This window comes from Aquarana catesbeiana, linkage group LG06, assembly GCF_042186555.1.
Source record: "Aquarana catesbeiana isolate 2022-GZ linkage group LG06, ASM4218655v1, whole genome shotgun sequence".
Taxonomy (NCBI): Eukaryota; Metazoa; Chordata; class Amphibia; order Anura; family Ranidae; genus Aquarana; species Aquarana catesbeiana.
Window position 1 is genome coordinate 394,053,538 of NC_133329.1, and position 11,674 is coordinate 394,065,211.

General features: G+C 44.4%; 2 protein-coding genes across 2 annotated transcripts in view; one reads left to right on the forward strand and one right to left on the reverse strand.

Moving 5' to 3' along the window:
• Positions 1–4,135, forward strand: part of LOC141147207 (sterol 26-hydroxylase, mitochondrial-like) — a 47,039-nt gene extending 42,904 nt beyond the window's left edge. The window contains exon 9 of the mRNA XM_073634367.1: positions 1,822–4,135. Coding sequence (XP_073490468.1) covers positions 1,822–1,938 — 117 coding nt within the window. The 3' untranslated portion in view covers positions 1,939–4,135. The remainder of the gene's footprint in view (positions 1–1,821) is intronic.
• Positions 3,867–11,674, reverse strand: part of BCS1L (BCS1 homolog, ubiquinol-cytochrome c reductase complex chaperone) — a 29,213-nt gene continuing 21,405 nt past the window's right edge. Inside the window, exons 7-8 of the mRNA XM_073634368.1 lie at positions 11,334–11,451; positions 3,867–8,987 (exon numbers count right to left, since the gene is read on the reverse strand). Coding sequence (XP_073490469.1) covers positions 8,735–8,987; positions 11,334–11,451 — 371 coding nt within the window. The 3' untranslated portion in view covers positions 3,867–8,734. The remainder of the gene's footprint in view (positions 8,988–11,333; positions 11,452–11,674) is intronic.

Below are 11,674 nucleotides of genomic sequence, written 5' to 3' on the forward strand. Positions count from 1 at the left end.
CCACCCAAACAAACTCCTCTCCAGCTGGGCTGATCCGTAAGCTAGGGCAGCTATTGGCTACTGGCTATCAACTTCCTTATTTTAGTCCGGTCCTACGTCATCACGTACAAATCCGTCGGACTTTGGTGTGATCGTGTGTAGGCAAGTCCAATTGTTTGAAAGTCCATCAAAAGTCAGTCGGAAAGACCGTCGGACCTTCAATGTGGAAAAGTCCGCCCGTATGTACACGGAATTACACTCCCCTCTCCCCAGACTGACAATGCTGCTGTTTAAAGGTGCTTCCTGTTAGACATGTGCATTGCCGAAAAATGTGTTTCTTTTCGTTTCATTCGCTTTTTTTCAAAAAAATTCGAAAAATTTGTAAATTCAGAATTTGTAAATTCGAAAATTCTGAATTTGTAAATTCGTAAATTTGAAAATTTCGAAAACTTGTAAATTCAAATATTCGGAATTCATAAATTTGAAAATTCGGACATTCGTAATTCGTGAATTTGGAATTCGTAAATTAGAAGATTCGTAAATTCGTCAATTGGAAAATTCAAAATTTCGATCATTCGTAAATTCGAGATTCGTAAATTATACGATTCGGAAATTCGAGAATTTGGAAATCCGAAAGTTAGAAAAAACAAAAATTCAAAATAATAACTAACTAATAATAACTAACTATTAAATTATAGATATTGGAATTTCCCTTCAAGTTTGGCTGTTAGTGAATGTAACGAATACAAATTTATCCGAAGTTTCAAATTAGCCGAAATAAAGAATACTGCATCTAAACAAATGGAATGAAACTAAATAATAATAACACATTTTTATTATTATTATTGTTATCTATTATTATTAATTTTTTACGTTCCATTCGTTATTACGGATAATTCGTAACTTCGGATAAATTTGTATTCGTTATGTTCACTAACAGCCAAATTTAAAAGGAAATTCTAATACCTATAATTCAATAGTTAGTAATAGTTAAGTTATTATTAGTTAGTTATTGTTTTTGAGTTTTCGGGTTTTTTGAATTTTCGTTCTATTGAATTTTCATTCTTATTCTTGGATTTCCGAATTTTCGGAATTTCGGATATTTCTGAATTAACAAATTTGTCTAAATTCGTTAAAAAACGAATTTGGAACCAAACAAATTGCAAAAAAAAAAAGAAAGCAAATGCAGCCACCACATTTAATGATTGGTAAGCTGAAATCTATGGCATTTGTGGTTTTGGGTTTAATACAGTTTTAAGCAGATGTTCCCTAATATCTGAAAATTATTGCCAGGGCTCCTCTGGGGTAACAAGGTTTAGAATGTCTGCTTTGGAAAGATTTTGCTCACCTCCTATAGTGGCAACCATTCTATACTGGGCTCAAAAGTAGCCAAGCTTACACTTTAAGCCCCCGTTCACAGTGAATGCGGCTTTGAAATCGCGTGACTTCACATTTGAAACCGCGTCAGTGCGACTTGGCTGACATCTGTGCGACTTCATGCAAGTCGCACCTGAAATCACCAAAAATAGTGCAGGAACTACTTTTTCAAACTGGTGCGGCACTGCATATATCGCATGACAAGTTGCACCGGTGTGAACGGGGGGCTAAAGACCAACTCCAGCCTAAATTGTTTTTCCTTAGTTATGGATTGGGTTATGAAGGGTCATCCCTCCTGTCGTGTGTTTATTGACGTCTGTACCTCTGTTGGGGAGATTTCCCTCGTTTTCTGTCCCTTGCTAATACTGCAAATTATAAAATCCACCTAGCTCTATCCGATGTTTTTGCCGGAGTTCCCCTTTACATCTCAGTAACATTTTTTTATGTCTTTCTTTGCATCTTCAGCTCATCAGACAATTCCAGCTGCTGCCAGATCCGGAAATGAAAGAAGCGAAGGCAAAGAATCGCGTGGTTCTCGTGTCAGACATTCCAATCAATCTGCAGTTCATCGATCGCCAATAATAGATTCGGAGCTAAATAAACCTTTTGAGGCCGGGTTCACACCATTTCGAATTTGATGCAGAATCTCCGCATCCAATTCGCAACAGCAGGAGACTTTGACCGGCTATCTATAAAGCTCGTTCACATATCTCCGCAGCGGGTCCGGTGCGTCTTCTGGTGCGTTTGAGGCCCGAATTCGGCCCAAAATTCGGGCTGAAATCAAACCTGAAACGGTGAACCAGGACGCACCGGACCCCCTGCTGTGAGCCGCATGCGGATCATATGTGAACCGAGCCTCAGGAAAACTTGTGAAATAGGAAGTAAGATTTTAACATGGAAATAAATCTGAGGGGCCTGTCTGTCAGTGGTCTCCAAACTGTGGCCTGGGGGCCAGGTGCGGCCCTTTGCTTGCTTTTATCTGGCACTTGGGGCATTGCCCCCCCCCCCGTCAGTAACAGTGGGGCATAGTTTCTGCCACCAACACTGGGGGCACTAGTCCTCTCACTGGCACCAAAGATGGAACACTACTCTTCCCACTGATGCCAATGATGGGGCACTATTCCTGTCACTCATACCAATGAAAGAGCACTATTCCTTCCAATGATACCAATAATGGGACACTATTCCTTCCACTGATACCAAATGATGGGACACTATTCCTTCCACTGATACCAAATGATGGGACACTATTCCTTCCACTGATACCAATGATGGGACACTATTCCTTCCAATGATACCAATGATGGGACACTATTCCTTCCACTGATACCAAATGATGGGACACTATTCCTTCCACTGATACCAAATGATGGGACACTATTCCTTCCACTGATACCAATGATGGGACACTATTCCTTCCAATGATACCAATGATGGGACACTATTCCTTCCACTGATACCAAATGATGGGACACTATTCCTTCCACTGATACCAATGATGGGACACTATTCCTTCCACTGATACCAATGATGCAACAAAAGGAAAATAGCCCATGGGACTTTGAATGAGGCAAGATACCAATGATGGGGAGCCATTCTTCCCACTGATGCCAATGATGGGGCACTATTCCTCCCATGGATACCAATGATGGGGCACCGTTCTTCCCATGGATATCAACAATGGGGCACTATTCCTCCCACCGATACCAATATGGGGCACGATTCCTCCCACGGATACCAATGATGGGGCACGATTCCTTCCACTGATACCAATGATGGGGCACGATTCCTTCCACTGATACCAATAATGGGGCACTATTCCTCCCACTGACACCAATGGTGGGGCACTATTCCTCCCACTGACACCAATGGTGGGGCACTATTCCTCCCACTGACACCAATGATGGGACACTATTCCTCCCACTGATACCAATGATGGGGCACTATTCCTCCCACTGACACCAATGATGGGGCACTATTCCTCCCACTGATACCAATGATAAAAATGAATGAAAAATAGTATTCCTTTATTGAAAAGACATGTACAACGCTGTAAAAACAGCCTACGCATTTCAGACATTGGTGCTTAGTCATGGCTAAGGACTAATCTCCAAAACGCGTAGGCTGTTTTTACAGCGTTGTACATGTCTTTTCAATAAAGGAATACTATTTTTTGGATGTCATCCTGAGTGCCCACCATTCCTTTAATTTGTATGCAGAAGAATACAGGAGGGGGCGGAGACAAGACCAGTCACCCTGCACAAGGAGAGAGAGAACAGAGCTGTGGGAGGGGCCCAACAGGCTCCACCCACTACAGGCTGCCTGCAGAAAACTACAGGAGGGGGCGGAGACAAGACCAGTCTCTCTGCACAAGGACAGAGGGCAGCAGTGAGCGGTCTTTATTACAGGAAGTCTCACACTGGATTACTGCACAGATCTGGAAGAAATACACAAAGCTCACCGAGATTCAAGGAAGAATACACATGGGGGGACGTGACGAATGGATTAGAAAATATTTTCTCATCCTGAAGTTTAGCTTAACTGGACAATAAACTGAATTCTTCTGCACTTGCCTTCACACTCCCCAGTGTCTCTGTTTTTCAGTGTTAAATGATATAGGACTTGTGGGGGGGGGGAATACTGAAAGCTGTAGATCAAAGGTTCTGCTTTTTTTTTTTTTTTTCTAAGGACAGCAAGAAAAGAGAATAGGTGCAAGGGTTACAAATATACCGGACTTGATTTACTTGAATGGATACAATAAAAGGCATTTTAAAAAGTACACTGATTATTGAATGGGTTACTCACTGTCTGGTGCTTTGTATTTATTTGGCTGAGATTGTTTTTTTTTTTTTAAATTGAAGTTGAAATGAAAAGCTAAGTACTTTGCCGATGCAGCAAAACAAAAAGGTGTCTTATACTGGCCATACACTATACCAAAAATCTTTTATTTGGCCAGTTCGTTCGTTTTTCAGGCCAGTTAATTGGCACAAATTCGATAATCTTTGGGACGTTTTTGAGTCGAAAAAAACGAAGGACAAGTTTTGGAAATTTTCTGCCCAAACGAACGATAAACTGAAAGCTTAATGTGTTTCCCGGCCGAACTATTTGCACTGGGTATATGTTAAAAAAAACGAACAAAAAATGGATTCATTTATGTCCAGTGAACGATTTATTGGTCATTACATAATGGCACGATCATTTGCTCTCACGGCCGAATGTCCTTTTAGGTTCGGCTGATTTTTCATATAGTGTATGGCCAGCATTACAGGTTTTTGCTTTTTTCGAAAGCAGCCACAGCCCAAGTAGAAAAGCCGGTTCCCTGCCAGCAAGCTGCAGTCAAATGGTCTCATTCCAAAGATCTGATATAGCCCCCCCAGTGACTTCAACCTATAGCTCTCCAGTCACCAAAAGCCCAATGATTGGAGATCTCTGGCTCTGACTCAGCAGGGGTATGCCGGACCCCACAGAGAGCGAGGGACCTTCGCTACCCGATGTTTGCAGGGGACGGGCATTTTTACCCAGACTGTGGCTGATTTTTAAAGAAAAAAAACTGTAAGAATTTAGACACCTTTTGTTTATATGCCTCTAAAATGCTTTTAGCAGATTGAAATTAAAAGTTCATTTGGCTTTAGCACATGCTGAACTTGATTGATCTGACTTGAGACTGTGGAGAAATTCCACCTTTCCCTTAACACTGTACAAATATCATCCTTGTTCTGCCAACAAAATAACGTCTGTGTTTCTAACCATTTTAATGCAGGGGACCCATAACTGATATTTCAGTGTTTGGCTGATACTGAAGAGTTAAACCCGACAGACTCTTCTATGTCTCTGGAACTATATTGGTGAGGTCTCTGTGCCGAGTTCCTGATCTGTACACCTGCTGTTCCCATTATGAGGGGTTCCCACCATCCCTGTGCTGAGTGATCAGGTCTGTACACCTGCTGTGCCCATTATGAGGGGCTCTCACCATCCCTGTGCCACGTTCCTGGGTCTGTACACCTGCTGTGCCCATTATGAGGGGTTCCCACCATCCCGATGCTGAGTTCCCAGGTCTGTACACCTGCTGTTCCCATTATGAGGGGTTACCACCATCCCTGTGCTGAGTTCCCGGGTCTGTACACCCGCTGTGCCCATTATGAGGGGTTCTCACCATCCCTGGGCTGAGTTCCCAGGTCTGTACACCCGCTGTGCCCATTATGAGGGGCTCCCACCATCCCTGTGTTGAGTATCTGGGTCTGTACATTTAATGTGCCCATTATGAGGGTCTCCCACCATCCCTGTGTTGAGTTCCTGGGTCTGCACACCTGCTGTGCCCATTATAAGGGGCTTCCACCATCCCTTTAGTTAAAGCTAAATGAATAGATTGCCCTTACTTAAGATGGCCATGGCCAGAAATGCTAGGGGGGGGGGGTGTTTTTCAAAGTGATTTCTCAACAAAATAAAACAGAGACATAGATGGATGGGGGGGTTTGCGCTGAATATTAAAAATTAATCGAATACTATTTTTAGTTTGTGCTCAGATGCAATGAAGATCCACTTTAATTCTTAAACTCCAGTTCACTCCACTTTGCCTAGGCTGAGATGATGTCATCAGTCTGCTGCAGGCAGGAGGCAGCATTTCCTCAGTCTTCTTTCCCCAGTGATCAGACTGCAACACTGTAACTTTGTAGCAAGTCATAAAGGTAAAAGGAGGGGGGCTGATCTGTGCCAGGCATTTGCTAACAAAGCCAAAAACTGCACAGGCACCAGGATTTACACGATTGCGTCACCTCTGAGTTGGCATTTCAGTCCACAAAGTAAACGGTGACTCCAGCTGATGCCTGAAAAAAAGATCAGGCATTTCTTCTGGAGGGAAAAGCAGACAAGGACATTGTCAAGTACTGTGATCTCAGTGGGAGGTAAACACCTGGAAGGGTTACACACCGACACATTACTTAAAAGTTTTACTAAACCCACAACAGTAGAATCAGTCTGTATATGCAGTAAAGCAGGTGTAGACAACCTTAATACTCCAGCTGCACTGAAACTACAAATACCATCATCCCCCTTCTCTTTGGAGTCATGCTTACGGCTGTCAGAGTCTTGCAAGGTCGCCTACCCCTTCAGTAAAGCATGCTTGTTATACTCACTGTGGGACATAAGGGGTTAATCCTCCGCATTGTGTAAAAAGTCTGTTTGATCCTGTCTTCTCTGATCCTCCCCTTCTTCCACAGTCCCCAAACCATCTGCTGATAGTACAGAGCCTTGGGGGCACTCTGCACATGCTCAGTTTGGTGTGTATTGCTAGAGAGTTTTTTTTTTTTCTTTGGAGAGTGCACAGGGCCAATCAGCACTGTCCAGACAGAGGGTCAGGGGTCCTGCAGCCTCATAGGACAGTCAGAACTCCTCCTACGAGCTTTAACCTGACACTGATAGAAGTCACAAGACTGCTATACAGTGGAACCTTGGATTATGAGCATAATCCGTTCCAGAATGCTTGTAATCCAAAGCACTCGCATATCAAAGAGAGTTTCCCATAGAAGTCAATTAAAAAGGCAGATAATTTGTTCCACGCTGACTTCTATTGCATGCAATACCGCATATGGCCAGAGGTGGGGGGGGGGGGTGCCGGAGAGACTCGGAAATGCTCAGACAGCTCGGATGCACTCGGAAAGGCTTGGAAACACTCGGGAACGCAGTATTTCCGAGTATTTCCGAATGGCTTCGAGTGTCACCAGCGCTCCCGCACCTCTGGCCAAATGCGGTACTGCACATCGCAGAGGCTTGAATCCTGCTCATTTTGCAAGACAACACTGGCAAATTGAGTCAGTAATACTGGCAAACCTCCTGTAATGCTGCAGCCCCCCCGAGGCCCCGTTTTACTTACCTGTACCCCCTCTATCTTGTCCCAGGGACAAGCACACCAGCAAAAGCCGGCGTCTTGGGTCCTGATTGGATGGATTGATAGCAGCGCAGCCATTGGCTCCCATTGCTGTCAATCAAATCCAATGACCCAGGGGGCGGGGCAGAGTCATACATTCGGCTTCTATGGACCCCGAATGAATGACTTGGGAGCGCGCCTGCAAGGTAACCCCCCCACCCCACGCTTCTCCCAGGGGGTTACCAAATGCAGGGAGGAGCCGTGAGAGCCGCCAAGGGACCCCAGAAGAGGATGTTCGGGGCCACTCTGTGCAAAACGAGCTGCACAGTGGAGGTAAGTATGATATGTTTGTTATTTAAAAAAAAAAAAAAAAAAACTGAACCTTTAGAATCACTTTAAAGTGGGGTTCCACCCAAAAAAACAAAAATACCTGAAAAATTCTAAAAAACAAAAAAACATTTGGATATTTTTTTTTTTTTACTTACCTCTAAATGCCTGTTGCTAGGGGGTCCCTCGTAGTCTGCCTCTTCCTTTGCCTGGGCTGGTGACATCACTTTCCCCTCGGCACAGGAAGGGCTCGGCTCTGCTCCCTCCCTCCTGTCAATCATCTGGGACCCATTACAGGTCCCAGGTGATTGAGCAGCCAATCACGGCGCGCGGCGCCGCTCGCGCATGCGCAGTGGGTGCCAGGCTGTGAAGCCACAGCCCGGCGCCCACCGTTGAAATGCCGACGAGCGGAGGGGGGGGGACAAGCGGGGCTTCGATCCCCCGCATCGCTGGACCCAGGGACAGGTAAGTGTCCAATTAAAAGTCAGCAGCTGCAGTATTTGTAGCTGCTGACTTTTAATTTTTTTTTTTTTTAATGGACCCCCTGGGTGGAACTCCTCTTTAAGGCTGCATTCACACCTGAGCATTTTCAGCTCATAAAACACCCGAAAAAAACACCTGAAAAACGCCCAACAACCAAAATCCCGTTCATTTCAATGGCACCTGTTCACATCCGAGTGTTTTGTCACCTGACGCAAAACGCCTGAAAAAAGCCCTAAGCTCAAAAAAAAGAACATGAGCTTCTTTGGGGCAGATTACAGGCATTTTTCTGGCTTTTACATGGGTGACCTGAACAAAATCGCGTTAAAAAAAAACACACACCTTTGAAACGCTCAGGTGTGAATGCAGCCTAAAAATGTCTGTGTCAGGTCATCGCACAGCCAGAATCTCGTTAATAAGAAATGGGTTTTATTTAACAATTTCACATCCCTTCTTATAAATAAAACCTCACTATGAGGCAAGAAAAATGGATCATTCTTTTTTCTTTTTTCTTTTTTTTTTTTCCTAACCAGAAAAGATGATCAGCTTGTCACAATTCTCAAACTATTTTTAAGCCTAAAAGAGGGCCTAAAAGAGGGCTCCGGTCTCTCTGCTTGTTGAAATCCTCTCATAGCGGTTTCGGAAAGCAGACTGGGTAACAATTATCTGGAACAATACAGATCTTCTTAAAAAGAAAAAAAAGAAGCATCATGTAGCTATGGAGCCGGTGTTCTCTATAGCGATCTTTGGATCGTTCTTGTGCAGCATAAAGTGTCCCTGGACCTGGGCCGCGCTGATCTTGTCCGAAGCCGACAGAGCCGAGTCGGCAAACTCCTCTGCCGCGTGTTGGGTCTGATCTGGGTAGAAGCGCGTGAACATCTGCGCCAGCTGCCACCGCGTGCAATGTCCTACATACTGCTTTACATCCACCCGACCGGGCCGAATCAACGCTGGGTCCAACCTACAGAACCATGGAGAGAACACAATACACTGTGAGAGAATGTGAAGGCTGAGATTCATGTCTGAGCAGAGGTTGGGCTTGCTGTGTTAATGTGCGTTGCATTAACCACTTGTTTACTGGGCACCTAAACCCCCCCTCCTGCCCAGACCAATTTTCAGCTTTTAGCGCTGTCACTCTTTGAATGACAATTGCGCGGTCATGCTAGACTGTACCCAAATGGAATTTTTATCATTTTTTCCCCACAAATAGAGCTTTCTTTGGGTGGTATTTGATCACCTCTGCGTTTTTTTTTTTTTTTTTTTTTTAATAACAGAATTAAAAAAGTCCGAATTAAAAAAAAAAAATACAAAATCATTCTATATTTTGTTAATAAATTTTGCAAACAGGTAGTTTTTCTCCTTCATTGATGTACGCTGATGAGGCTACACTGATGGGCACTGATTGGCTGCACTGATGGGCACTGATAAGGTGACACTGATGGGCACTAATAGGTGGCACTGGTGGGCACTGATGAGGTGGCACTGATGGGCATTGATAGGTGGCACTGATGGGTGGCAGTGATGGGCACTGGTAGGTGACACTGTTAGACAGCACTGCTAGGTGGCACTGATTGGCACCACTGGTGGGCATTGATAGGTGGAACCGATTGCTGCCACTTACGTACTGTGGGCACTGATTGGTGGGCACTGATTGTGGCACTGGTGGGCACATATGAGGCTCTTCCTCTTCGGGACCGATGTCCCTTCAACAGAAGCCGGTGATCTGCTTTTTTTCTCCTCACGCCGCCAGCGTGAGAAGAAAAAAAAAACGATTACCGATCGTCTTTGGCTGACAGCTGATCACTTCGTAAGGGGTCGGGATCTGCCCCTTACTCAGATCTGTGATCACCCGAGTCTCATTGACTTGGGTGATCACAGCGCGCGCCACGGGTGACCCTCTCCCACTGTGATTGGGCACAGCGGGAGCCAAACAGTGGGTCCGGCGGCGATGGCCACCGGCCACCCGCGATCATTCTCTGGAGAGGCAGAAGGGCGGTCTGCCTATGTAAACAACTGTGAGGGAGGGAAAATGGAGATCTTGTGTTTCTGCTGGATCTGTTTTCCTTCAGTCACAGCACCTCCCCCACAGTTATGCTACTTTCACACTGGGGCGCGTTAGCGGTAAAGTTTTAGCGGCGCTTTACTGCTGTTTTAGCAGCGCTTTTAGGCCGCTAGTGGGGCGCGTTTAACCCCTGCCATCGGCCGAACAAAGGGTTAAAAGCGCCCGTGTTGCGAAGCTGCCGAATCGCTTTGCAGGCCCTTCAGCAGCACTGCCCATTCATTTCAATGGGCAGGGCGTTTTGGGAGCGCTATATACAGCGCTCCCAAACTGCCCCAAAAATGCTGCTTGCAGGACTTTTTTCCCTGTCCCGCAAGCTTTTACGCTGGGGAGGCATGAGAGGTGCTTTTCAGGCGCTATTTTTAGCGCTAAAACGCCCGAAAAGCGCCTCAGTGTGAAAGGGGTCTTAGAAAGCACTCCCTAGGAGCACACTTAACCCTTTGATCGCCTCTGATGTTAACCCCTTTCCCTGCCAGTGTCATTTATACATTGACAGTGCATTTTTTTTTTTTTAGCACTGATCACTGTATTAGTGTCACTGGTCCCCAAAAAGTGTCACTTGTCCGCCGCAATGTCGCAGTCCCGCTAAAAACCGCTGATCGCCGAAAAGAAAAATAGTCCGTAAATCTATCCCATAGCTTGTAGACGCTATAGCTTTTGTGCAAACCAATCATAGGCGTATCGGGATATTTTTTTTTACCAAAAATATGTAGCAGAATACATATTGGCCTAAACTTATGAAGAAATTCGATTTTTTACTGGATATGTTTTATAGCAGAAAGTAAAAAATATTGTTTTTTTTTTCAAAATTGTCGCTTTTTTTTTTTTATAGCGCAAAAAATAAAAAAAAAAACGCAGAGATGATCAAATACCACCAAAAGAAAGCTCTGTTTGTGCGGGAACAAAATGACGTCATTTTTTTTGTGTACAGGGCCGCACGACCGCGCGATTGTCAGTTAAAGTAACACAGTGCCGTATCACAAAAAATGACCTGGTCATGAAGGGGGGTAATAAAAGCTTCCGGGGCTGAAGTGGTCAATGAATACAATGAATACAGAACAACAATAAAGTGGTCCTAAGGGCAGAAGGTTTTTTATTTTTTTTTTTTTTACCTTAAATCATTCTAATGTGACTTTAAGTACAATAGTGAAGGAATGTACTAATATAGGATTTTTTTTTTTTTTTTTTAGGTACTGCGAGTCTTTTTTTCTCTTTCTTAGGTACGGTACTAAAAAGAATCCCCCTTACCTGTCAATGTGATTTGTGGTCATGAAAACAATTCGAGCTTCCGTAGAGGCCACCCCATCCAGGGCATTTAGCAGACCGCTGAAAGTCAGGCGTCCCATGCCCTGAAATGCAGTTGGATCTGTAGAAGGGAAGATAACATTCGAGGATATGGAGAATCAGACACAAGACCACTCGCCAGACTTGTTGCTGACTCTTTAACCCCTTAAAGAAAAATAAATAATGCCTAAGCACAATTTTGCAAATTTGACGTTTTAGTAAAACCGCACATATCACCACAACTACTTTGTGCATCCAGGTGGATTATACCGCCTTTTTTTCAAGACTTTTCAAGGCTTTCATTT